At 49.4% G+C, this 27288-nt stretch overlaps 2 protein-coding genes across 7 annotated transcripts; both read right to left on the bottom strand.

Moving 5' to 3' along the window:
* Positions 1-1767: 1767 nt before the first annotated feature.
* Positions 1768-8371, bottom strand: IBSP (integrin binding sialoprotein). Of its 6 annotated transcripts, XM_021526524.4 has the most exons (8): positions 8180-8367; positions 7598-7668; positions 5457-5521; positions 5329-5379; positions 5133-5204; positions 4892-4945; positions 2859-2960; positions 1768-2564 (listed from the first exon to the last, which is right to left on the bottom strand). In XM_021526524.4, exons 3-8 carry the CDS (start codon positions 5508-5510, stop codon positions 1986-1988), a joined length of 912 nt encoding a protein of 303 aa, XP_021382199.1. In that variant the 5' UTR covers positions 5511-5521; positions 7598-7668; positions 8180-8367; the 3' UTR covers positions 1768-1985. The 6 variants fall into 6 exon arrangements, with proteins under 6 accessions (XP_021382199.1, XP_085434390.1, XP_021382200.1 ...); XM_085578264.1 differs by lacking the exon at positions 5329-5379 and having other exon boundaries at positions 8180-8371; XM_021526525.4 differs by lacking the exons at positions 7598-7668; positions 8180-8367 and adding an exon at positions 6590-6763.
* A 7206-nt stretch (positions 8372-15577) lies between these two features.
* Positions 15578-19436, bottom strand: DMP1 (dentin matrix acidic phosphoprotein 1). Its single transcript, XM_077782589.2, has 5 exons — positions 19293-19436; positions 18420-18489; positions 18279-18320; positions 17557-17796; positions 15578-17438 (listed from the first exon to the last, which is right to left on the bottom strand). Exons 2-5 carry the CDS (start codon positions 18471-18473, stop codon positions 16212-16214), a joined length of 1563 nt encoding a protein of 520 aa, XP_077638715.1. The 5' UTR covers positions 18474-18489; positions 19293-19436; the 3' UTR covers positions 15578-16211.
* Between the last annotated feature and the right edge of the window lie 7852 nt (positions 19437-27288).

The raw sequence follows: 27288 nt of genomic DNA, 5'->3' as shown, positions 1-27288 counted from the left end.
ACTAACATGGGAAAGCCAGCAGGGCTGCAGAAATGGAAGGGCAAGATCCAGAGCCAGGCCTGGTCCTGGCCCTTTGGCACAGAAGGGCAGTGTTGGCAAAGCTGAGAGCCACCACCATGCTGTGTCTTCTGACACTTGCTTTTTGGGTTTCAACCTCAACTCCTCTGAACTAAACCTGTGCAAGTGCAAAATAGAAGAGTGGCAAAAAAGAAAAAAAAAAATTATATTTTCTCATGCGCTGCTTGCACAGGTCTCTTTGGGCCCAGCTTCATTACGAAGAAGTGCTAAAAGGGTGTGCACGATGTACAAGCCCTCCTTCTCCCTACCTCTACTTTTGGTGGCATTGCTGGTCACCTACACCCTTGCCACGAAGGGTTTCCAGTGCTGAAGCCAGCCTGGCTCAGGCAGTCACTGTGGTGCTGATGGTGACAGCAGCTCCCATCCCACTCTCCACTCTGCCCTAACCCAAACCCTGGGAGCTGGCATGACTCCTGCATTATCACCAGAAATGCTTAAACCATCAGCATCCAGCCTCAAGCAGGAGCTTGAGGGAGTGGCAGTCGGATGCCACCCCCCAGGGAGGCCAGCCCATGTGCCTTGGTTCCTGGAGGAGAGCCTTTGACAGATGCCCGGGGGATTGACGCACATGGGACTGGGCTACGCGCCCTGTAGGAACAGGGCCCAGCCCCTGGCAGTGCCAGGGCCCTTTGTCCATGCCAGTTCCCTGACGTATCTGGGCACCCCCTGGGGATGTGGTTGATGGAACTCTTGTGTTCCATCACACCAGCCATGAGTGCATGCAGGGCTCCTCAGTGCCCCCATAGGAATTTGTCCCCAGGGGTGCCAACGTTGCAGGCAGCACCTCCTGCCTCCCCAGAAGCTGCAGCCTGGCTTTGGCATACGTAAGAAGTTTTGTACAGTGGCCAGCAACTTGCTGCTGCAGAAATAGACTAGTTCTGCAGTTGGACCTACATCAGAAGCTGAACTCAGGCTCCCTTCCTAGGAGTGCAAGAGCAGCATGGTACCTGCCATAAATTGTTCATAAGGGCCATCACTATTCCCAGATGGTGGCATCTGCCTGGAACCCAGTGGGATTTGTTCTAACCCTGACCATAATGCAGATCACCAGTTGGCCAGGGATCCTGAGGACTCTCAGCTAGGCATCCCCATCGCTGATGGAGGAGGGGAGTGGATACACCACTGTCACTGTGACAGCCCTACCTTGCTCTGGGAATGAGGACGTATGACAGGGACATTTTGGGCTGCAGTACTGGTGTTCAAGACACACATCCAAGTTGCCCAGCCTTGTACCTACATGCCTGATGGAGGGACAAAGCAAAGCCCTCATTACAAGGGTGTGCATCTACAGCTAGTGATGCACAGAAAGAGAAATTAATGGTTTTACCCTTATTAACATTACCTGGTGTGTGGTCAGGCCATGGGAGGCACATTACCAAGGAATAGAAGACATGATAAAGTTATCACTGCTCACTTATTGGAAATTCACATCAACTTTACATAAAATGTGGCTGTAACCCCACAGCAGTGTCCCTAAGAGCACCCTTTCATTTTTCAGAGGGCACTCTACAGAAGCTTTCCGTGTTAGCCTTGCTGTTCCTCCCTCCTTTCATGTGCATCTGAGCTGGAATAACAAGATTCTGCCCTAAGCATCATGGGCAACTGTAGCCCCTCAGCCCCTCAGCAAGCACTGTGCTGCTGCACTGACCCCAGAAAATTTGGCAGCAAACCTTTTGTCATCAACAAGCTCAGTTCAGTTGCTTTATTATTTCATTTCATTTCATTTTATTTCATTTCATTTCATTTCATTTCACTTTGCAAGATACCAAAAAAAAAAAAAAAAAGCCTAGGATGGAGCCAGCGTGCATGGCAAGATGCCTGGCATCCCCTCTGGCATGTGGTGGCTCCAGGGATCCTTCAAATGCACCTTCCTGAGTGGCTGGGGCTGGCAGGGCTGTCCCCCCTGCTCACTGGCTGTAGTAGTAATCCTGGCCATACACATCGTACCCGTGCCCTTTGTAGTAGCCGTACTCATCCTCATAGGCCCGGTAGCTGTCCCCACGTGCGTACTCATCCTGATCCTCGTACCCCCCCTCAGTGGTGCCCTCCTCACCCCGGCTGTGGTCCCTGGCTGTCACATCATACTCCCACAGCTCCCCAACTGTGGTGGCATCTGTGGTGGCATCTGTGGGTCCCCCATCATCTATAGTGGTCGCCTGTGTCAGACCCTCTTCGTTGGTGGTGCTTGCAATGGTGGTGGCTTCAGCTTCCTCTTCCTCCTCCTCTTCCTCTTCTTCTTCTTCTTCTTCCTCCTCTTCCCCTTCTTCCTCTTCCTCAGCTTCACCAGTGGCCTCCTCAGCCGCCACAGTGCCATTGCCATGAGGTCCAATACCCTCTGTGGTATTGGTGCTTGTGCCATTGACACCATTCTCATTCTCATCTACTTCTTCGTCCTCCTCTTCCTCTTCATTCTCATCACTGTCTTCATTTTCAGAGTCTTCCTCCTTGTTGGCAGTCCTCTGCCTGATCCTTTGGCAGCCCTCGCTCTGGCAGAGGGAAGACAGCACAGCATTACTCAGATGTCAGGAGGCTGCAGCTCCATGTGGGAAGGGGAAGGTATGGGCACAACTGAGCATCCCCCCACACATTGCACGGCAGGACTGTCTTTCTGGGGTATCCCTTCCAGCCCCAGGTTAATGCCCAGAGCTTGGTCCAGCTATCGGTATTTCCACAGCAACCCCTCAAGCAGAAACAGGGTGCAGGCCATCCCATGGGTACAAGCCAGCATGCAGTGAACAGTCCCCTCCCCATGGGTCTCCCTCTAGCTCCCCAAACCACACCTGCTGGGGGGATGTGACATCTCCTGTCAGTGCACCTTGGCAGTCCTCAGGGGCTACTCCAGCGGGGTGTCCAGCTGCCTTGGTGCCAGCATAAAATGGTTCCTACAAGAACAGGTACAGGACAGGGCAGGGGGTCAGCAGCTGGAGTGCAGCACAGGCCTCCCAGCAGCGAGAGGGGTACAGAGCATCCACACAGAGCATTTGGGCATTGCTCTGAGTTCCTTGCTTTCCCACAGGTCTTGTTCCAGGCTGAAATGTAGAAGCTGCAGCAGGGCAACTGGAGCTGTGCAATTATGTGGTGGTGGCTGGAGTTGGGTGTTTCCATTCTGGCTCCACATTTTGCTTTGCAAAGCATCTAAAGGTTTTCTTCTGAAGTTTCCTCCCCCAGTTTCCAGTAAACAAAGAAAGCCACAGGCACACTACATGTGGACACACTGCATGTCATGTGTGGACGGTCAGTGAGAGTGTGACGGCTCAAAGTCAGGCCTGAGCCCAAACCCCACCAGCAATCAGCTATTGGCAACACTTGGCTCCAGAGATCAGCAGCAGAGCCGGGGGTGCACGGCTAAAGAAAGGGTAAGAAATAACCCAAATGCAAACAGAGCCTGGAGCAGACACTGAGGAACTGGTGGGGAATTCACCCAGGGCCCAGCCTGGGAGGTGGAGCCCAGCCATGGCAGGAACACCTGAGGTCAATGTCATCGCTGCCCTGGGCAACCCCTGCTGCTCACATGCCCAGACCAAGGATGGCTACCCTGGCATTTTGGGGCACCTCAGACCTTGACATACAGGTGCACCTGCTGGCAGAGAAAATCCAGGCTGCTCTCCTCTCCAACAGGAGAGCCATCAAATTGCACAGTGCAGCCAGCTGTGCCAGTGGAAGCAATGCTTCCTATACAGCAGACTATATAATTCTTTTCCCATACCTATATACTTGATAATGCTTTTTACATACCTATAACTGACCTTGGGGCCTTTTAGCACAATTCATCTTGCTGACCACCCTGACAGTGAAGGTGCATCCCTGCATGGGAACAACCCTCCAAATGAAAAGGGCAGACCTAAAGAGCAGCTACATTACTGCATACCAGTTAATTTCTTCCTGAGAAATGAAATTCCACCTGTTGCTGCCCATCCCACTGCTCAAATTTATCCCTAGAGATTGCAGTGGTAGGGGAGAGAAACAGGTAAAAAGGGGGCAAACTGCAGGGAGGTGCCAGGGCTGGCACAGGGGCCAACCCCATGCTATATCCCAAACCCTGACAGGCCCCCAAAGCAGAGTTCCCTGGCTTTCATTAAATAACTGTTAAAAAAGAAAAAAATAAAAGACTTGATTAGGTGTGACACACAGGATTCTAAGCATACCAGATCCTTATTTCAAAGCACCTGTGTGCCTGAGACCAAATGGACTATTTTTGAGCACTTGCAGCCCAATAAGGCACAAAAGATCCTTGTTACCCCTTACATTTAATTTTGGACCTGAGTTGCTCTCACAGCTACAGAGGTGCCCAAGCTCCCAGTGATCCAGCAGACAGGACCAGCTTTACCACCTGACTGGTACAAATTTGACTTTCCCAATATAGCATCAGCTTGTGTCACTCCACAGACACACATGCAGAGCATAACTGGATTTTCCATAGGGATGTTCTCAGTGCCATAGGGGTAACAGACTCTGAAAGAGAAAGGTAACAGGAGTTCTTAACAGCACTTTTTTCCTTGTGTGAAACTCCCTGGTTCTGTTCTTTGGCCTGTCCTGCTCCTTTCTGAGCTGCTGGAAATGGAAACACAGAGAATTTGTTTCAGAGTTGTATGGTGCAACCCCTGCCCAGGAAGAAAACAGAAAGCAAAAGGAAAATATTGACCAAAAAAAAAAAAACCAAAATAAGGTCCAGAGTAGAAAATCCAGTTATATCCAGAGTGCAAGCCTGTGGGAAGTCAGTGACCACAAATGCTGATGAGCAGAGACTAGAAAACCAAAGACAGTTCCCAAATTCCCGTATTTGTTTTGCAGGCTGCTGGTTTGCCATACTCACCCCCTCTTCCTCCTCCTCCGAGCCATCCCCCTCTTCCTCAGATGAGTCACTGCCCTAAGGAGAGGAAAAACCAAGTTGGAGGCAGGTGGGTGGGTTCCCAGTGGTGTCACGAATACAGTGTTCTGTGCCCATGCCCACAGGCCATGCCAACAGGGCACAGACCATACCTCTATCTCATTTGGGCCAAAGTCTCTGCATTTGGAGGGTGCCAAAGCAGCAGCAACCCCTCGGAAGCACCCACCTGGTACCGTCGCTGCGGGGAATACACGTAGATGTATTTGTACAGGTAGTGCCGGTGCTGCCTCTTGAAAACCTGCCAGGAAAAGGAGGGGGAAATCCCATCAGTCTGGGTCTTGGGTACAGGAGTCACCAAAATGTGCTCTTCCTCCACATCAGCCCCGTGTGGGACTAGGCATGCAGGGTCGGGGAGACCCTACCGCGTTCTCTTCCGAGTCATCCAGCTTGGGTCGCAGCAGCCAGCTCTTGACCTGGGGGAAAGGGTGGGTTGGTACACGCCCCACACCAGCCCCGGCAAGGCCGGGGTCCCCCCTCGCCTGGCACTCACCGAGAAGGTGCTCGCCATCCCCACCAGGCAGACAAACACCAGGACACTCCTCATAGCTGCTGTCTCTAGGAACACCAAAACACATAGAGGGCTTGCTTTTCAGCTAGAAAGCACCAGCACCACTCCAAACCGTCCACATGGCTGTGTCCACATGTGTGAGTGGGGAGAAGAAAAGCTGACCTCCAGCCTTTCCTGCTGAGGTCACCCAACCCCTCTGTAGACCAAATTATTTCTTTCTCTTCTTTCTTTTAAAGATCTGCCTCAACTTCCATGAATATGTTTTGTTTTTTCTAGAAGCCACAAAAAGCCAGAAAAGCAAGTTTCACCATGTAGTGAACTCAAAGCTTACCTGGAGAAGTATGACTTATTCCTGTTTCCCCATTGCCCTTAAGGGAGGGGAGAAAGCCAAGCCCCACTGGAGATGCAACAGGAGCAGCTGGAGTGCTGGGAGCACTGCCCACTGCGGACACCCTTCCATAGTTCCAAGACCTGCTTGGGCTTTGCCCAGGAAGCAGTGCTCCTGGGAATTACACCACAGACAGTGTAACCTCACTGAGGAAAAACAAACAAAATGGAAATAATTGGCTTCACAGCCTGCCATTGGCAAAAATAGCAGTGGCAAGGCACCAATGCAAAGAGCTCCACACAAGCTTAGCTGGAGGGGATTTAGCTCTGGGCAGGTCTGAGCTGACACCCAAAGCACCACAGCACAGCCTGCCCTCCTGCATCAAGGAGAAAGGAGCACACCCAATCCTTCCAGCAGCACCCCAGCCTTCCCCCAGGGAACAATGCTCCCAGCATCCCCCTGAGCTCAACAGGCCCACTAACCTTCCTTTCTCCTCTGCCTGTGTACCAGCAGTGCTTGTAGGGAATTGTTATTACACTTATCTGTGCTTGAAATTTGCTTATATTTGCTTAATTCAGGCTGTAAAACAAGTGGCTACAAGTTTCTCTGATCTCACAGCAAGGCTCTGGATGCTCATCCCCTCCATCCAAGTGCTTCGTGAAGCCACAGATCCAGGAAAGGACTAAAAGCAGCACCCCAATCCTGCCAGCAAGCTGACCCTCCCATCTCCCTGCAAAAAGCAGACATCAATGCATAAGTGAGCAGGGAAAAGCAGCAGCAAGCTTACCCTGCCCCAGCACTGAGAGCTATCCACGGAGTCAGCCGGCACAGATTTCTTCCCGCTGCTGCCCTGCTGGGATATAAGGCCTGGCTTTGCTCCCCCCAGGCCAGTCACCGCCCTGTCCGGAGTGACGCCAGCTCTCCAGCATGCACCAAAAACCCTCCAAAACTTCAACGCTGGCAGATTTGGTGCACAAACATAGCGCCCCATGCCTCTGCCAAACCCAGCGAGGTTTGCGCTGCGCCGCTTAATTGAGGGTCTGGCCTCAGATGTGCGGCTGGGAGGCCAAGATGTAATAACACTTTGGGTTTTAATTAAAAAAAATATTGGGAAATCTGTTCCTGGGGAGTGTCTACCTCCCTTTTTGGGAAATTCTGTCACTGTGTTTTCAAGTAGACAAAAAGACCGACCTTGAAGGCCCAGCCCCACAGCCACTTGTGCAGAGCCGTTAGACCGAAAAAACCCAAAAAACTAACTAAATAAAAAAATTCCCTCTCCAGAATGCCTGCAAAGGCCGTGGTAAGAGAAGGTAAAGAAAAGGGGACTAGATACAGGTGTCACCAGTGCCCCTTTGAGAGCTATTTCCTCCATAGTGTTGCTACAAAATGCATGTCTGCTTTGTTTCTAATGCTCTGCCAACTACGCAGACCCACACAGGGGCCAGCCCAGTCCCCTGCTCTCAAAAATCAGGCATTGCTCAGCTGAAATCTGTGTATGTCCCCAGCAAAGCAGAATAAGGGGGGGAAATGAAAAAAGCCCATCCACATGTGCACTCAAATCACACTGGGGACCTTGGTGACAGGATACAGCAAGCGGATGCTGCCCCCTGCACCCACCTCTGCAGAGATGTCTTTTCTCCTTTACCTATATTTATAATTTCCTGCTTGGATTTCATCCACCCAGCTCTCCAGTGCACCTCTCTCCTTCTTTCCCAGATTTTTCTTGCACTCCTCAGCAAAGATCCCTAAGCTCCTGCACATCTGGGCTGTAGCAGTTCAGGGAATGACTCCTCACCGAATGCAACTTTGCTTCCTGTAGTGGCAAGGAGAGCTGCAAATCCCACTTGATGCTTTCAGAGCTCCAGCCTGAGAAGGAAGAGAAGGAAGAGAAGGGCTGAAAAATAAATCTGTAATGGTCAGCTTAGCTAGTGGTAAAACTGTGGTTATTTAAAACAGGCAAATCCACTTTGTCACAAAATACCTGAATGTTTCTTCTCAAAACTAGGGGCAAAACCAGCCTCAACTACATGCAGGGGAGCCCAGCAGGTACAGGACTACACAGGTACATGATGGGGATTTGTTAGTTGCTGAGGGAACACTATGAACATAACTTGTTTCTGGGGACAGAGAGGTCCCCCATAGCCCATCGAGGGTCCAGAACCCCTGGCAGCAGACCATGCCATATGCCCACCATGCAACCCCTGGGGGCTGCAGAGCACAGCTACCCCACAGGCTTCAAAGCCCCTTGTGTCACTGCAAAGAATCCTAATTATAAGGGAGGCCTGGAGCTGGCCATGGCTTTCAGCTGACACCTTGTGCCAGGAAAACCCACACAAAAAAAAACACCCCCCAAGAAAGAAAAAAAAAAAAAGCCAACCTCATCCTCAGTTCTGTGCCAACGCAGCAGCCTCTGATAAAGAGAGAGATCAGCATTTGTGAGGATTCCTATGTCCTTCCCAACTCCCATGGGGCTGGAGCAGCTGGAGGGGGTGCCTTGCTGGGCATTCAGGGCAGAGATAGCCCTGGCTTCCCATTCTCCCCTGCTGTCCTAAGCTGCCTGGCCTAGGAAAGCAGTGAGCATGTGCTGGCTTTGAGCTTAAAATTTCATCAGGGCTTGGGAACAGACAGTCCTGGTGGGAGGCAATTTTTAATGTAATTAAAGGGCTTCTGCTCCAGGCTGCTTAAAAAAAATATGGAAAACTGGCTATAAAAACACATATTTCACCCAAGACTCCTAAAAAGCACCAGGATAATTAACATGTGCCAAAGTGCTTTGTGCAGGCAGCACCTATGTTTAGCTCCTGGAGTGGGTGCTGCCCAGGCAGGCTGCCAGCAGCAGCAACCTCACTGGCACCATGGTGAGAGACCAGCAGGGAACTCAGCCAGCACATCCAAAACATTGTCAGTTGAAATTTACTTTTTAAAATTCCTTTAAAAATAATCACATGGCAGGCGTGGAGCATTGGTCCCTTAATGCTTTTGGAAAAACTCCGTCTCTCCAAGGTGGCAGGGCTTGGAGGAATCACCCTTTTGTCTGAAAGGAATCTGTTATTAAAAGCAATTGAAATTTCATAATTATGAAATATAATTTTATAATTATGAAATTATATCACCTTGCTGGAAACAAAACACAGAACAGCTTATCTGCCTCCAAAGGATGGAGTTTTAACCAATGTGGTCTAGTGGGGGGGTTTGCACCAGCCACTGGCCTGAGCTTTGTGCTGCAGCTTGCATCCAGCAAGGGCACCCTGTACATTTTGGGTGTACTTGCACGAGCCCCTGAGGACCTCAGGGTCAGAGTGTCCCTGTCTGGCTTAGGCTGACATGGCTCCTGAGTCCAGATTTAGTTATTATTTTTGCAGAGTGGTAAATGAGCAGAGCAGAGTGCTCCTGCCCTACCCGGGCACACTGCAGGGCTGAAGCCACACCATCCTATTTCCATGCCCTGCAGCTATTCTGAAAGGAAACCTCAGGACCAAAAATAAGTAAAGAAAACAAAACCAGAAGGGCACTTTGAGCATGATGGGAAGAGACAAAGGTGCTGCTGCAGCCAGGGAAAGGAGCACCCTGCCATGCAGCTCAGCAGCCAGGGCACCCCAAAACCCATATAGGGGTCACCTGAGGCAGAGACTGCCCTGGCTTCCAGCTCTCCCTACATACTATCAGGGACAGGAGTCTGTGTGCCACTGTCACCAGCTGGGGAGAGAAGTGATGAGCAAAAAGAGGGAGAAACAGCATAAGAATAAGGAATGGTTCTCTTTCCCCTTACCTCTCAGAGCACAAACACAAAGGCAAACCAGTATCAGCTGCACACACAGCTCATTATTCTTTTGCCAATGTCCAATTTTAGAATAAAAGTGTGAGGGGAGAATATCTAAAATGCACCTTGTATCAGTCTCCATTATCAGCACATAACCTTTATATATTTGCCCTCTGCAACTGAATGTTTTGCATTATTTTCCTTTTTGTCTGAACAGAAACCAGAAAAAGGAAATTAATTCTATTTCCTGGCAAAATGCAGGCCAGGAGTAGCTCTGTAATGTGAGCATTTTGAAACACCCTGAACTCTGGGAACCAAACCCAGCAAATCACCCAGGCCCTCACGTGTTTGAGCAATATCTGTATATTAGATCTCCTCTGTTTGGTTTTTTTTTGTTTGTTTGTTTGTTTTACTTTTTTTCAGGAACAAGAAACTCCTTATCAGCTAGAGCAAGTTACCAGGTTTGGTCCCCCCAGATGTCTCTGCCTTCATCCACATGTGAGAGCCCTCAAACACATCCTCAGGAGAAAAAGGCAAATAAACCCCCCAAAAGACCTGATTTTCAGGAGGCAAGCAGGAAGATAGCTTGTGTTCATTGCAGAAGTAGCAACCAACTGCCTGCACACCCAGCTCAGGAACTGAGCTCTCCAACAAAATTAAATCAGTGTCCTTGGACTGTGGGTCTCATATTCAGTCAAAGAAAGAAACTGAGAGTTTCTAGCCAGGCAAAAAGCCTGGAAAAGTGCTGGGAAAGAATGTAAATAATTCTTTATCTCTCTTGTTTTTCACATTGTTTATAGTTAAGTTCTATCACTGTGCGTCAAGCACTCTAAACCAATAGTATAAATTGTTTTCACTTCAGAACCAATACATTTAGTCCTTGTGAAGCTCTATATAAAAGAGCAGTATATTTTAAATAAAGCAGAGTTTTACTCTCAACAGCCTTCTAAGTCAATCTCTTCATTCCCGTCCTGCCTCGACAGCAACATTGGACCCTCAGGCATCTGGATGGTGTGGAAGCACACTTCTGAGCTGCACTGCTGATGGCTGCCTACCTACCTGCCACAGCACATATTGCTCTAGCTTGCTAAAACCCCTGAGTCTGGCATTAAAAAGTCCCCACTTGCAGCAGAGGCAGAGTGTGCTGCGGGTGTCAGCAGGAACTGCTGCTCTTGCACTGGTTATTTGCTATTGTGCACACACATCAGTTGCAGAAGAGTGATGTATGTATCCACATATCACAGAATCACAGAAGGCTTTGAATTGGAAGGGACCTTAAATCTCATCTAGTCCCAATCCCCTACCATGGGCAGGGACACCTCCCATAGACCAGGTTGTTCAAAGCTCCATCCAAACTGGCCAGAATACATAGAGAAGTAAGTGTCTTCTGCAAAAAGTACCTTAATACTCAGGAACTCATTTCTGTTTTTTAAAAGGTGGCTTTGCAAAGTTTTCACACTGTCATTAAACCCCTTTTTGCTCTGCAGGTGAAACAATATCAGGTCTAGGACAGAAAGGGCAGGTGTTGCCTCGGCCCCCCAGGTGCAGTTTCTGTCCCTGTGTTCAGTAACCTGATGCCTTCTGCTAAAATACAACAGCTCTTTGAAGCTTTGCATTTCAGGAAACAGGAAAAAACTGAACTGCAAAGCATTTGCTCACTCTGAAGCTTTAAGGTTTCCATCATGAGTTGGGGGGGATGCAGTACAGGTGGATGCTAACACACTTTACTTGTACCATCCTATGGTGCCCATCTCCTTGGGCAGTGCTGGGAGGACCAGAAAATTCCCAAGACATGGCTGAGCCAGGGATGGGGAAGTTACTTGCCATCAAAGTGCATGGCAGTAAAAGGGAGCTGGAAAAAAAATTTCCTTCAAGCATTCAAAAGGTTTGCAACATTTTGGGGTTTCACTGAGGTCAAAGGCTGTTTTCCCACGTCTGGGATATTTCTTTTGTTCAGATTGATGGCCTCAGTGATTTCGTCAGAGGTTTTTTACTCTCCATTGAAAAGGGCAGAGAAACGTAATCAAACTCTCCTGAGCCCAGTGTGTGCTTGGAGAGGACTGGTTCCCACAGCAGAATTCCATCACAGGGAGCACAGAAGAGACAATCCCATCAGACCTTGTAGGGAGCCTACAAGAAAGAGGAAGATAAGTTTCTTACAAGGGCGTGTAGTGACAAGACAAGGGGGGGATGACTTCAAACTGAGAGAGAGAAGGTTTAGATTCAATACTAGGAAGAAATTCTCTGCTGTGAGAGTGGTGGGGCACTGGAACAGGTTGCTCAGAGAAGTAGGAGGTGCTCCATCCCTGGAAGTGTTCAAGACTAGGTTGGATGGGGCTCTGAGAAACCTGGTCTAGTGTCCCTGCCCATGGAAGGGGGGTTGGCTTGAGATGGCGTTTAAGGTTCCTTCCAACCAAGACCATTCTGTGACTTTAGCATTGTTTCTTCCACAGATATTCCCATTTCACTAAAGACAAACACAGGCCAAGGAAAAGCCCTGCAGCCAGCTGTGGAACTCAGATCACCATGAGAAGCTCAGGAAATTTGTTTGCACTGTCAATAAAACCACTGCTGGATGGAGATGTAGTCTGCAAGTGCAGGGGTCTCTGTGTTTCTCCCACCAAGTCCAGGAAAATAATAGGGTTGAATAAGTACAGCTTGTATGTTGTGGCTGCCCCAAGTTCAGCTGGCACAGCCAGGCTCAGCACTGCCACCTCCCACCACTTCAGCCACACCAGCTACTTATTAAAAATAGAATTTTTTCTTCTTAGAAAGGACAAAAAAAAAAAAAAAAAAAAAGAAAAGCAACACAAGAAACCTTTATTTTAAGATTATGCAAGCTCATGCTTTCAAAAACCCAAATGGGTCCAAAAATACTTGCTTTAAAACCCAGTGCTGATTTCTGAGTAAATTGCTGCATTCAGCTCTGGAGGCCACCCCCAATGCACAAAGAATGTCACGTGGGTGGATAATAAAAGCATACATTGACGTGGGCATTTTTTATCCCTGCCTAACCCATTGGGAAAAATGAATCTGACAATTTCATCACATAATCATTCTGAAACTGAAGGCAGGAACATCTCCAGAGATGTCAGAGCCTGTGGCTGACCTTCCCAGCTGCTTGTCCTGCCAGCCCAACAGCAGAGAGCAGGAGTTTTCCCCTCCAATGTTCACAGTGCACAGACACGTGGCACAAAAATCAACTACATAAACTCCTAAAAATGCCTTTAAATCCCCCCAGAGAGCATATTTTGGTCCCACTCCCTCTGTCCATCCAAAACCTCACCCTGTGAAGTCCTACCCATCATGAAGCCCTTCCAGATATCAAGCAGGGTGGCCCTGCTCATAGAGAGTGTGGGAATCCAGGGCTTCCCTCTGGCTGCCCTGGCAGGTCTGGGACCCTGGCAGGGGTCAGGAACCCCCCTGGACAGAGACCCCAGAGACACTGTCTGTGATCTCTGGCCATGGAAAAGACTTTTCAATCTTACAGGATGAATTACAAGCTCTGAGTGTTTGATATAAGTAATAATTAAGTGTGGCACGGGTGCAAAAGTAAAATTTTAGGATTCTAGATTAGGGGTCCAAAGGGCACAAGATGGAGGAAATTGGGTGTGTCTTGTCCTTTTCCTCCTTCTTCATGCTCTCCATGTTTCACTGTGGTGTTGGCATTTTTCTGTTGGTTCAGGCTGGGGACACACTGTTCAACGTAGGTGACAGATATTGGCACATTATTGTAAATCCAGCACAGGGAGTTTCTGGTATTTAATGTTTGTAACATCCCACTGAGGGCAGAGCCCCACACGCTGCCCTGCAGGACAGAGCTGCGGCAGGGCAGCAGAACATGTTAGAGATAAACAGAATAAACAACCCTGAAACCAGCACAGACCAATTATGGCTTCTTCTTTGGCAACGGGGCAGAAAGACAGAGACTTTCTACAATCTTGGAATCATCAATACCACAGATTCCAACACAGAGAAGAACAGCATTTGATAGGGATAGTCCGATACCACCAGTGTCCCCCAAAACCTCGCAGATGTCCTTGATAGGTTCTGGGCCAATCCCAACACAAGTGGCTCCCTCCCTGCGGCCAGGCAGGAGGCTGTCCCAGAGAAAGCCATCACCCAGGAGGGATGGTCCCGTGGGAAGCTGTCCTGGCAGGACTGGCAGGCAGCAGTCAGCTCTGGCAGCGGCTCCCTGGCTTTTGGGGAGCAGCCAGCCAGCGGGAGGTAAGTTTTGGGCGTTGCTGTCCAGGACACAAGTGCAGTGGCACACGTCCCCAGGAGCACGCAGCCGGATACCCTCGGCCCTGCTTGCAAGGCACTCTTGCCTCCTGCTCACGCTAAACCCAAATCAATCCAGTTTTTCTCTCTATGCATGAAATGAGGAGGATGGGGACACATCCCCTGCCCAGCTGTGCCAGCTTGCTGTGCACCCTGGCATTCCCACAAGGATGATGATGGACACAAGGTCATGGACAAATTTGCAAGAAGTAGCTTCGCCCCACTCCTGAAAGGTCCCGATCATCCTTCTCACAGGCTGGGCTCACTGCAGAGTTGCACTCCTCTTCCTGGAGGAATTTGGAAAAAAACTGCTCCATGCCCACCCCCACCAGCTGTCCTACGGAACATCCCCTCCGATGGCCCGGAGTGTGAGCCAGCCCTGTGACACAGGCAGCACCAGAGTGTCCCTCTGTCTGAGCAGCAGCAGTGCTCCCAGTCCTGCCTGCCCTGCTACAACAAACACACCATTGCCACAGCTCCCAACCACAGCCACAGGGGTGTGACCCAGCCCTTTTGGCTGCAGCCAAACCCAAGACAGCCACTCTTGCTGGCTTTCACCCCAGTGCAGGGGCTGCACCCCAGAATTTTGGTGCCCATGAGCCTGATAGGCATCACTTCCATCACAGTATCCCCAGCTATTCACACAACTGATGTGAGGTGTCCGAAAAATAAGAGCCACGCCATAGCTGAGGTATTCACAGTGAAGTGGGAACTAGGGGGATGAAGTGTCAGGAAAGAGGCTCATTCCCAAGGCAGCAGCATAGGGAAGCCACAAGTTTCAGAGCTGATCTCATACAGAAGCAGAAAAAGGTTTACAAAGGGTGAAAATTAAAAAACATAATTTCCATTAGAACAAGGAGCTGTTGGGCTCCCAGCCTTCACAGTGGTAGAAACAGGCTACAAATTAAGTGTGGTTCTGCTATAAGTAGCAGAAAAATATTTAATTTTTTTACTGGTTCTTGAATTTGGTAATGCAGTGCTCAGCAGTGACACCTCTGAGACTTGGCACTTGGATGGAGTGTACCCACTCACCCTGGCCCCTTGGGGACTGTGCCCTGCAGAGCCAAAACTCCATGCTGGGAAACTGCACAGTGACACAACAGCCCAAGGCTTCACCTGTCAGCATCAAAACCCACATTGCACTGCTTGTCTTGCACACATGAACAAGGAAGAAGGGCCTGGGTGGCATTTAAAATAATGTGACTTTAAATAACATGTTTTTTACTTGCTAATAGGAGGGAAAAAACCAACCAAGTGTCACACAGAGTAAAACAGGCTTTACACATAGTAACACCTTTACCTTGCTCACTTGCTTCTCTACTGCAGGGAACCTGGTACCAGGGGCCACCATGGGCACACAGAGCCAATGGATCAGAAGAGTCCTCGTGCCCTGGGACACCTTTCCAACACTTCAGGAAGAGCAGCACAACCCTTGGTCACATTGCAGGAGGTGATGGCCCCAATACAGCAAAGCCTCAGGCCCAGCTCACTGGGGTAATCAGCCAGACTTTCCACCCCACTGTGGATTCACCAGGGGGCAGGTATCACCTTCGGGGCACCTGGAAATAGAGGGAGTGCGAGCACCCTCAGCTTTTGCTTTCCCCCTCCTCCCAGCATGTTGTGGCTCCCCACACAAGTATCCTGCCCTTTACTTCCCACTCCTTCTGGTCCGACCCCAAACTGCAGATCCTGGCACACCCAGGAGGAAAAAACCAGCAACACCTCAAACCACACTACAGTGGAGTTTGGTGGTTTTAATGGTGATTAAGGAAATCAACAGGGTATATTTCAGCTTTGAAATACAAGTGCAAAAAGGATACAGTATAATGTTTTCTGTACATTTCTTACAAAATAATAAAAATATTACATACATCCCATCCTGAAGTGGTACTTCACACCCTGCTGTGCCCATGCACCAGGTGTGCACACCAGCTGTAGCTTTTTCTCTTTATGTGCTGGACATGGAGTTAATGGAAAGCTCCAATTGTAGTCTGGGCAGATGTGTTTAAGGGCAGTGGTAGGTAAACACAAGAGGTGAACACAGGGACCTGCCCAGCATGCCCAGGAGTGCCAAGCCACCACTGTGCCACTGGGGCAAGTGGGCAGCATCACCCTGCTGGCATTCACAGCCCTCAGCTGCTCTCCAGCTTGATACAGAAAATACCTTTTCTTGCTGTGGTTCAGTGTTTTCCATGTGCCTGGCAACCCTTTCTCTCCCTTTGTAGCATGCCCAGGCCTAGCCCCGGCAAACCCGACTCTGTTTTAACCACAGCACCTTCTCGAGAAGAAGTCACTCAGGCTATATGGCAAATAAATTAACCCCTCCTCCCCCCACACCCTCCGTGCCGCCGAGGCCGTGGGGCACAGGTCAGTACCCATCCTGGCAGTCATTGTCATCATAGTCAGCAGCAGGTCTGTGGCGGAGGGCGCCCAGCCGCTGCTTGCGGCCCCCACTCTCCAGGCTCTGCACGGAGCTGTCATCCCCGTGGCTGCTGGACTCACGGGTGGTATCCTCCTGGGAGTGGCTCTCCATGTCATCCTCATCTTCCTGGGACTCGCTGTTGTCGCTCTCTGTGGACCTGCTGTCCTCACCTGTGTTGTCCTCTGGGCTGCTGTCATCCTCTGGGGACTCTGGGCTCTCAGCTGATGTGCTTGGCACAGAGTCATTCTCATTCTCCTCTGACTCCTCCACAGTGTCATCATCATCTTCACTGGACTTGTTCAGTTCACCCTCTTCTTCCCTGGATTCACTGTCAGGTGTGGATGGCACACTCCTGTCCTCAGCAGAATCCCAGTCCTCCTGTTGTTCCCATGTTCGACTGTTGCTGTGTTCATTCAAGGTTCTCACCACCTCCGGGGTCTCCCCTAGCTCTTCATCTGACTGCTCAGCAGTGCTCTCCCTGGACTCACTGTCCTCATCCTCCCTGGAGGGGCTATCCTCCCCATCCCCATCCCCATCCTCCCTGGAGTGGCTGGAGCTTTTTTCCTCTGACTGGCTGTCAACAGGCTCTTCTGACTGACTGTTCTCCACAGATGGGCTGTCTTCTCCAGAGTCACCATCCTCCACCTCAGGGGACCTGCTGTCACCCTCCTCCCAGTGGTGGGAGCCAGCCCCCTGGGCACTGTCCCCGCTGTTCCCCAGAGCACGGGGGCCAGCGTGGCGCATCCTGTAGCTGCTGCCTGGGCCATCGAAGACAGAGGGATCATCCCCCTGCATAGCTTCATCGTGGAAGTCGTAGCTCTCCTCCTCCTGGCTGCTGCTGCTGGCCCCTCTGTGCCTGTAAGCACGGCCAAAGCCGTAGCTCCTGTAGCGCTGGTGGTCTGCCCCGACGCTCTCGCTGCTGCTGCTGCTGCTGTCGCCATGCCCCATGCCGGCCCCACGGCCAGCATCATGCTCGTGTTCCCCTGCCCCATCAGCACCAGCCACGTAGGTGGGGCCTTCACCCCTCTCCTCTTCCCCATTGGCATCGAAGGTGTCGTCCCCGCTGTCATCCTCCTCGTCCAGGAACCCGCCGCCGTGGGAGGGAAACCTGCTGGCGCTGGTGCCGTAGTGGTCTCCATTGTCAGCATCGTCAGCGTCACGCGCATCCACCTCCTACGGAGGTGACAAACAGATGAATGCACAGCCAAGCACAGCCTTGACCAATGCCAGCTTTGGGGCCAAGAGAGCTTTCCCGGCAGAACAAAACATTCCTCTCCACTCACTCACTCACCAGGAAACCAAGGTCATTCCCATTGCGGACGCTCACGTCTTTGTGGTCCTGATTCACATGCTGAGCCTGCCCAGCTCGGCCTCCCACATCTTGGCCACTGAGCTCATCCACGGCATTCCCACCCGTCAGGTCCCTGGCAAGTGCATTTTCCCCTGCCTCTGGACTGGCAGGAGGATGTCTGCCATCTCCACCATCTAGGTGGTTGCCCAGCTTGCCAATGTAATCTTCATTTGCAGTATCCTGGAGGCAAAACATGACATGGTGCTTTTGGTTTATTAAACACCAACCACAGCACGTTTACTGCTGCTGCTGCTGCAGGACCTCATTCCCAAGCCATGCAAAAGCTCAAGTCTTTTCTATTTCTTGCACCTCAGCCCTTTAGTTATATCTGCAGATACAAAATAAAATGGTTGCCATCAACAAAAGGGCAGCCCAGAAAAGCCCAAGCTGGGCTAGTTCAGAGCACAGAAACTGCTTTTTCAGGGCCAGCATAGCAAAGGTGTCAGGTGAACTGGGAACTTTTTCAGGAAGGCAAGTCAAAACAGGGTGAAACCAGCCCAGCTTGAAAAGACTGAGCAGACAGACAAAGCTCAAAGACCCACAGAAGCAGCAGATCCCTCCCAGGTTCCTGGTCCAAGGATGCCTGCCCAGGGCTGGCTCCCCATCCCAGACTTGCTCCCTGAGGGACTGCTCCCTGTGGGACAGGGGCACCTGTGGCTTACCTCCTGCAGGGCACTGGGGTGGGTGGGTTCATGGCCAGGCACCTAAACACATCCAGGAGAAATTTGATCAGTGATCAGTGTGCCTTGGCTGAGCAAAACCAAGGGGTTTGGGGTGGGAGTGTCAGTCCAGGGGGTACTTACAGGGTAAGCATAGGCCACATCCCAGAGGAGCAGCACCAGGAATACAGCCCTCATGTCGTGGTACCTGTGCCTGCAACAAGGAATGAAATATTTGCAGGCTAGAGCAAAGCCTTTGCATGTGCCTCTGGCTAGAACTTGGCCCCACAAAGCCCTCCCAGATCCCAGTGCTCAGCTTGGCGTGTCATCAAACAAGCCAGGGATTTGTCCTTGTGCCACCTCCTGGCACCTCCTGCGCAGAAACTTCCCTTTAGTTTGGGATTTGAAATACTGAACCGTGTACTGGTGGATTTTTTTGTCTGAGTATCATGAAGGAGCAGGAAAGCTCTCCTGAGTTTCCTGCTCCCTGGACATAGTAATGTCACCACCCAGCTGAGCTCAGTGGTTGTGACAGGAGCCTGCACCTCGGATGGGCAGCACTGTGCGGCCAAGGGCAGCAGAGCTGCACCTCCCACCTGGAGTGGTCCCCACAGCCTCATAAAACCTCCCAATGTTTCAAAGTGGAGCATCCCAATGAGATAACGCCACTGAGAGCTGCATCTCCAGAGCCCTCTGGGTGGGCACCCAAACAGCACTGCTGCCTGGCAGGCAGATAAAGCAGTGGGGGCTTTCCTCCAGCTCTGCTCTGATTTTCCAAGCACTTTCTTTAAGCAGCCCAGCACCTCATCCCTATTGGAACACTTGAACATCACCCTGAATCCAAAAGATGCTGGAATGAGCACACTTCTGATTTCTTCCCTGACAAAGCAACACCTACATCCCAGATGATAAGCCTCCTGCTTTCAACCAAAACTTGTGAGAAAATCTTTCCCCCTTTTCCCAAACGTTGCCATTTTCCCTCCAGGCAACGCCAGATCAACCCAAAGAAACCTTTACCTCAAGGTGTGGTGCGAGCCTGCGTCTCCTGTGGTGCTGGGGAAGGGATGAATGGCTGCCTGTGCTGGAATGCTGCAGGCTGTGTGTCCCAGGGTTGGCAGGCAGGAATTTAACTGCTGGCCAGTGCCAGCCCCGGCCGGGGGCAGCCAATGGCACCTCCGGGCAGCGCTGCTGCGCCTGGAGCTGTCACCGGGAACCGGCCTCCCACGCTTCCCCCAGCCCCAAAAAAGCTCCTTGTGGTTGCAGGATGATGAGGCAGGAGGGCAGTTAATGACGGACTGTGCTGACCCTGTGTTTTGGCTGCTAAATTTATCCCGTTCACACACTTCCCGCCATGACACACACAAACAACTACAGCGTCACCCACGCCAAGCGTTGGACCCCATCCCAGGGATGGCATCCTCCAACCTAACCTTGCCCTGTGCCATGGGCCAGGGTGCTGAAATCCACAGGGACCATTTCCCTGCCAGGCCTCAGCCTTGTCCTGTACCTTGGGGCAGGAGGACAAAACCATCCTAGAAAGAGAGTGCTTGTCTTCTTTTCATGCCCACACAGGCGCTTGTGCCAGGAAGAAGGGAAATACTAAATGAAGGTGTATAGGGAGCATTCCACTCTCTGCACTAAGTGTAGCATTCCAGTGCTCCTTCCAGCTGCTGGACAGGGAGGGGATGCAGCCTCTGCTCTGGAAAACTCAGGCCACAATATGTGCCACTGGGACATGGACAAGGCTGTAGCTTTGCCCGCATTCACAGGAGATGCTGGCACTGTGAAATAAATGACTGAAGGAAACTTGGACAGGGTCAGGATTGAGCCAGGGCTCTGCAGGTTATCTAAATTCGCTCAGGCTGTAGAAAACAGCATCCAGATGACATGCCTCATGCTGGACAGAGCATCTTGTGAAACCAGACATGTCAGTTTGCTGCTGGGTGTAATTTCATCCTCACAATCTCCTCCTATTCCCCCCTCATTACCAGCCCACAGTCCATGTGTGTTTGTCCTGTGAGGACTGCAAGGTGCTGAATGTGATGAGTATAATTTTTCTCCTTCCTCCTGCGTCCCATGCAGGGAGGCTCCAGTGCCAATGTGGCCCCACTGCTTTCCCCACAGCTCCTTGGTCTCAACATGGTCACCTTCAAGCCACTCATTCTTGTGCCCATACCTTCAGCAGATGTTTTCCTTCTTCTTCCCATGGCACAGGTCCCCACCTGACCCCTACTGATACTGTGGGATGTATTTTCCTTTTCCTTTTGACCTGTGTCAAAATCAAAATTATACCCCTGTCCCTAGCCAGATATGAGTTCATGTTGCCAACCTTTTTTAAGCACCTCCAACAATTATCATGTTTTGTCTTTTTTTTTTTTCATAATGTCAAACCTGCATTTAACTTAGCCCCCAGTGATCTGGCGCTGCCTCATGTCTAGGTGCTGTGGTGCAAGAAAGAGATAAACACCAAGCTCTGCATGCCTGGCTCTTTTATAACACAGGTCACCCATTGCCCCACCAGCCACTACCCCAAGGTCACTTACCTCCTTTGCAATGGCCTTGAAACACCTGCAGCAGCAGCACACCCAACAGCTCTCACTGGCAGCATGACCTGACCCACAACCCTGTCATCTCCAATAGCCCTGAGTCCATCAGTGAGGCCTGTGCCCCAAATCCCTTCCAGAGATCATCCTACAGCATTAGCCAGATTGTCCAAGGAGATGTGCCTGTGTTTTTCAAGGAAAGGAAACCCCAGCTCACGTATTGCAACCTTACAATTAACCTTATAAAGAAAAATAATATTAAGGATTATTGTTGTTACATCAGAGGTGAGAAATGGATTGAGGGCGGGAGCAGCAGCTGTCTGTTGGGTGTTTTAAATGCCACTGGCCATTTCCCCAAGTCCTACCTTGTCAAGATGCTCAGTCCCTGGAAGGAAGATGAGGGAAGCCTGGCCAGGCTAAAGCTGGCACCCTCAGACTACCAGGGAGTATGTGGCCAAGTCAGCAACTAGAAGACTGGCAGGGCTGGTAAGAAGATGCAGGAATATCACTCCTGTGTTTGATAGTCTGGACTGCGTAGTGTTCATGAGGAGGAAAGAAATGAATGCAGACAGCAGGAGGGATAAGAGACTCCAAAGCCAAAAAAACTGGTACTACAGCCAGCCAGCTGGTGGAAGAACATAACAGCTGCTCTCCTCCGCTGATCTAGACAGCTCAGCATCAAAAACTAAAGAACTAGTGTTCAAAAAACTGCCGTTCCCTCTTTTTTTTTTTTCCAGTCCAGGGTATTTTAATAATATTAATGTTGCTGGTGCAGTTCTCTTCTGAGTAGACGTAAGGGTTTTGACAGCAGTATCAAAAGGAAAAGGATCAATGAATGACAGGAGCAGGAAAAACTAGAATGAGAGCAGGATCCAAGGCACATATCCTCAGCACTCAACCAAACACTCAGTACCAGCTCCTACCTTATGGTCAGATCCAAATCCAAATCCTTTTCCCCCACACTTTCTGGTGACAGTGTTATAACACAGTTTCATCTTGTTACCCAAGTAAACATGGTCTGCGATTCACAGCACTAATGTGACACATGGCCCAGGAGCTAATGATGACATTTTAAGTGTTTGAAGAGCTATACTGATATTCCAACTCCTTCTGGGAGCAAGCCTCACAGCTACAAATGCTGTGATGTTGAACTACCAGCATGTTTGTCACAGCACAGATGCATGCACAGGCTTGATTTCTTCTAATCCTCTAAAATTTGCTACTCCTTCCTGCTGGAAAAGAGCATGTCACAGGAGCCTGAGTCCAGGGGCCCTGAAATACAGACACAAACAAGGCACCTGCTAATGCTAGACCTCTGCACAAGAGCAACAGCCCTTTCCCCTGGCCTCCTGTCAACACAGAGGTAGGACCATTAACCCTATTCCATGTCCACCATGGAGTTTCCTCTACAGCCAGAGAAAAAAGGCACTTTAAATTTGTTCTGTTTCAGGCATCAAAGACTGTTTGAAGTCTCTGTGAAACTGTCGAAGGGAGGTGCTGACATTATCCTACTCTCAAGATGCACCATACCCTTCCCCAAAATCTGTGAAGGCAAGCTCACAAAATCTCTCACTTCCCATCTCCTGTGCCAGCCCCACACTCTATACATGTCTATTTATACCATTTTTCTACCATCCTACTCTGAGCAATGACCTCCAGCAAAAGCAGCACATCTCCCCGATGGTCTGTTGGGACAGAGGCTCGCAGGTGTTGTACCTGCCCTGGGCCACTTCTGCCAAAGCAAAGTGCATGGAGCAATAACTGCTACCCACATCATGCCCACTGCAGCTGGAGCTCATGGCTGGACAGGTGCTTTGTGCCATCTCTGCCAGATGTCTGTGACTGGATTGTCAGCTCCTCTAAATCTATATTCATCCATCAGCTTGGCTGAATTCACTAATTCGAGGCTGTGACTTCATCAGATGTGGATGTCTCATTTCTGCCTGGCCACTGTCGGATCCAACACACCTTCCCACACACAGGCACTGCTGCATCTGGCCACCCTCAGCCAAAATAAGGGCAGGGACAGATGCTCAGCTCTGCCTCACAGCAGGGACCCGTTTTGACGATGCTGGCACAGCTACCAGGTAGCTCCAGTGACACTGGGCTGTCAATAGCTCAGCACTGGCAGCAGTAATCACAGAGACACTAGAGGGTAATTACAGCTCCTAAGATCTCATTCAGAGAAGTATATCTTTTACAACCATTTCCTGCTCACAATTCAGCCCCCTGGGAGGTGGGAGCAGTAAGTATTTGTCAGCTGCAAGCTGGAAGTGGAACAATAGCACAGCCTTAGTATGAAAAGCTTTCTGCAGCTTTCACCCTGTGCCTGCTCCCATCCAGGTGGAATTGCAAAGATCTGGAAAGCTGCATAGTGTCAGTGGTCTCAGGAAGGAAAAGACAGCAGTGATCAGGGGCCAGCCTTGCCCCTGATCACATCAGTGAACTGCTCAGGGTGACATAGGGGCAGTCGTGCTGTGTTTGTGCAGGTCAGGTGTGTGTCTGTCTCCTGAGTCACAGCATCCTGATTTCTTGTTGGAGGGGGAAAAAACATCAGAAGGAAATGACTGGTGGAAATGATTACATGAAACAGGCACTGCAGGACTGCAAATGGGTAATGAGGAGGCCCAGGCTGCCCAGAGGGGGCAAAGAAGTCAGGACAGGCCTGGCAGCTCGAGGGATGAAGATGTCTGTATGGAGTGCCAGACCCTCTTGGGGAGTGGTCAGGAGTCCTCTGATTCCTGTACTGTCATTATGGCTCACTTGGGCTAAATTTATTGCTGCAGGAAGCACTACCACAGTCCCCTGGGAGCCTGGAAAAATTGACACCATCAGTGCAGCTCTGAGCAAGAGATCATCAGCAATTTGGCTCATACCTGCAAAGGACATTTGAATCCTTAAAATCCTAATAACTTAAAAAAAAAATAACATAAAGAAAAAAAAAGGCAAAACCCACCAAACACAAAAAAAAAAACCACCCCACCAACAAAAAGTAAAACTAACCTGAAACCCCTCACTACCAAAACCCAAGCAATGCCAAACAACCCACAAAGCCAGAGAAGTCTCAACCAATACAACTACAGAAAATAAAAGCACACCACATCACACATCTGGTGACTTTCATTTGGTTCACGATCTAACTTTTTATTAACTATTAGTATGTGAGTGCTGTACCCACATCTTTCACAACATTCCATATTATGCAAAGGTCAATACAACAAAAATCCCATAGAAGGTACTTTTACAGGAATCTACATGCTTATGATAAATTGCTTTTCAGCAAGAAAGTATTAAATCCAAGGAGATGTTTCTTGGTTTTCTGTGGTTCCTAAAATGGTCTTTAAAAACTGGGGGAGGGTTAGGCCAAACTTAAGCACTATAAGAGTGTTCTGAATATCAGACAACAAAGAAAAAACTTAAATTGCTTACTGGAAGTTGTTTTCCTGAAAACAGTATGTGAGATTGTTGGTGACAAATCTGTATAAGCACTCAGCCAGCAGCCAAAATGCTGGTGTGCACTTCCCAGGGAAGCTTTGCACAGCTGACTGCCAGCACCCGAAAATACAGCTCAAGAACATCACCATGGCACCTGACAGCAGCCACCCCAGATCCTGAGGCAGGGATCTGCATTTCTGCTCCACTTGCACAGGGACTGCAGTAGGAATTGAAGCTGATTGCTTTTAAGACCTCCATTTATGAAACCTTCCACTTCTTCCCTCAGTAATCAATTCACCCAATTCAGATACCAGTCATAAAGGCTGGATCCAGCCTTCACTCTTCCATGATGACTTTAACACTCTTCCTTGTTTGATTTATTGATAAATAAAACTTCCTAACCACTCCCCCTGGCCTCCCCAGTTGTTCTTTGTAATTTATACCAATTACCTTAAATGAGCAATTGTAAATGACAGATGAATTCTTACACAAGTCATTCACACTCTATTAAACTTCCAGTAGAATTCAATGGTACACCTCAAAGCTGCTGCATATGTGTGATTGCACATGCCAATCAATACCTTTTGACGCAGTCTAGTTCCTCTTCACTATTCCTGCTGGAATACTCTCTCATTACTGGTGTATTTTTCCTGAATGCTGAATGCACAAAAAATTATTGCACAGGAGATAAGAATCAGGAATCTTTAAAAAAAAAAAGCTTATAAGAAATGAATACTGGATAAGCATTGACCCTCATGCACAGAATTTGATTTTGCATAACCAGTCACAAGCAAAAAGATGTGAAAATATGTTTGATATGCAAGCAGGGAAGACTGATGCAAACAAATGAGAGCAAGGTGCTGTCTGGGGAAGCAGGGTCAAGAACATGTGCTGCTTGTTCCCCTACCTGCACAATCCCACAAAGCTCCCCTCCAACTTTTTTTAGTAACTTCAGGGCTTCAGTTACTGACAAAACCGTTCCTGAGGGTTTCTAGTATTCCTGACTCCTGACATGTCTGCAGATTCCGGCACTGCCTGCTCCAGTCACATACGTAACTGTGCTGTGGGAGCAGCCTGCTCTGCCCAGATGTAATTACATGGTACACTTTGTGGCTTTCTATGAGGAAGTGGCATCACCCCCTCTGTCTTCCACCAAGCTCCTCTCCAGAACCAACCCAAATGGGAATGCAGAGCCATGAAAGGACTTCCTTTGTCTGCCCAACTACACGGGATCGCAGGAGGATCCCTGGAAGCGTCACCCCAGCTTATGTGCCAGGGCATCCTTTTACCTTCAGCAGGGTCTTGGCACTCCTTATTGAAGAAATCAGGCCAGAATCACAAAAGCTGATCCCTCTCACCCATAATCCTCTCAGCACTGTGGGCTTAAGCACTTCACTACCCAGCCCATGTTCAAATCTTGCCCATGCCCACAGCCATCATCTCTTCATATGACTAATGTGCTCCAATAGGTAAGCTCAAATCTTTCCGTCTCCACCAGCTGAAAAATAACTGGAATAAAGGTTTCAGTTTGATTCACTTCCCCATTTTTTTTCCTTTCAATGAAACCAAAACCCAAAACAAAGCCAGTATGAGCTGGCTGAGCATTAATGCAAAGAGTGCACTCAAAGAGGCGTCATCAAACCCCACTCGGCTTGTAATCATTCCCAGAAAAGCCATTTCCCATTACAAACCCAGCCCTTGCTGTGTGGTACCGGGACAGCCCAACAGCCAACAGGAGGCTAATGGCCATGATTCCATCCCAGTGGTGCAGCACAGGGAAATGTCCATGATGGAGGTGTGGGATGCAGCACAGAGGGGCTGACATGTGGGAGAAAGAGTTGGGCACTGCACACCCCAGAGTGATGCACAGCTCACCAGAACTTGGGCTGAAACTTCTGCCTTTAGGGGATAACAAAGAAACTATAAAATATATAGCATTATTGATAATTTTGCATGTAGAAATATTCCAAATTATTATCCTTTCTTTTCTTTTCTGTAACAAATAGATCCTGAAATGGTGGCTGTGGAAATCTTGCTCTACACAATGTGGGGTGCTGCTGCCAGGCTGTTCTGTAATGGCTGTGGACCTCAGGAGATTAATTTCTGGGGCAAAGCAAGCAACAGCCAGGGATCTCTGCAAGGTGGTACTTCCACACAAGTGCTTTGCTTGCTCCCAGTTTGGTTCCTGCTTCCTTCTGAGCACAGGGAGACAGGCATCCATGCCCACACAGGGAGAAGGTACAGCATGCTTTTCCTTCCCACTACCTCATCCCATGGCAAAACCATAATTTGATTCCTCTCTCCTCAGCTATTTTTGGATTTTTCAGCACTGAAATTAGCATAACTCATATAGACAGGAAGTTGTTGCTACAGCACTAGAGAATGGTGCTTGGAAATGAAAACCAGTCTTTGATTAAAAGAACAAAGTCAAAAACCCTTTTAAAGGAAAATACCCCCCCCCCCAAAAAAAAAGGCCTATCAAAAGAATGCTCTATGCCTTTACTATCACTTAATTTAGGCAAAAGACAATGGGAACACTTTTGTAACTGCATTGCTTAATTTACCAGAAGTTTCAGCAATGGCAAAGAAATAAAATAAGTTCTTTAAATAAAAATAAATAACAAGAAAATTCAATAAATAGAAATTGAAGTTTTACTACGTGATGCACATCTTGAATACCAGAGTATAACGAGACATGATTATCTGGAATAATCCAGGAAGTCTTCAACCAAAAAGTTATTTGGCACTCCCACAAAAGAGGTGAGATGGATCTCTATAAAAATCCAAGGAGTTCACTGAGGATCAGACACAAACTTTAAACCAGCTTAACTGTGGGAATCCAGGGCTTCCCTCTGGCTGCCCTGGAAGGCCTGGGACCCTGGCAGGGGTCAGGAACCCCCCTGGACAGAGCCCCCAGAGACACTGTCTGTGATCTCTGGCCATGGAAAAGACTTTTCAATCTTACAGGATGAATTACAAGCTCTGAGTGTTTGATATAAGTAATAATTAAATGTGGCACGGGTGCAAAAGTAAAA

This window comes from Lonchura striata, chromosome 4, assembly GCF_050655825.1.
Source record: "Lonchura striata isolate lonStrDom1 chromosome 4, ASM5065582v1, whole genome shotgun sequence".
Classification (NCBI taxonomy): domain Eukaryota; kingdom Metazoa; phylum Chordata; class Aves; order Passeriformes; family Estrildidae; genus Lonchura; species Lonchura striata.
Note: the sequence above shows the minus strand (reverse complement) of the source record. Positions and strands in the feature narration are given on the sequence as shown.

What these genes read in the sequence shown, in the direction of transcription:
- IBSP (XM_021526524.4), bottom strand. Translation starts at nt 5,510, where the DNA reads ATGAGGAGTGTCCTGGTGTTTGTCTGCCTGGTGGGGATGGCGAGCACC. An exon ending in CGGAGGAGGAGGAAGAGGGG is followed by an intron (nt 2,961 to 4,891) that starts GTGAGTATGGCA and finishes CTGTTCTTGTAG; the next exon opens with GAACCATTTTATGCTGGCAC. An exon ending in ATGTCACATCCCCCCAGCAG is followed by an intron (nt 2,565 to 2,858) that starts GTGTGGTTTGGG and finishes TCCCTCTGCCAG; the next exon opens with AGCGAGGGCTGCCAAAGGAT.
- DMP1 (XM_077782589.2), bottom strand. Translation starts at nt 18,473, where the DNA reads ATGAGGGCTGTATTCCTGGTGCTGCTCCTCTGGGATGTGGCCTATGCT. An exon ending in ATGTGGCCTATGCTTACCCT is followed by an intron (nt 18,321 to 18,419) that starts GTAAGTACCCCC and finishes GGATGTGTTTAG; the next exon opens with GTGCCTGGCCATGAACCCAC. An exon ending in ACCCCAGTGCCCTGCAGGAG is followed by an intron (nt 17,797 to 18,278) that starts GTAAGCCACAGG and finishes TTTTGCCTCCAG; the next exon opens with GATACTGCAAATGAAGATTA.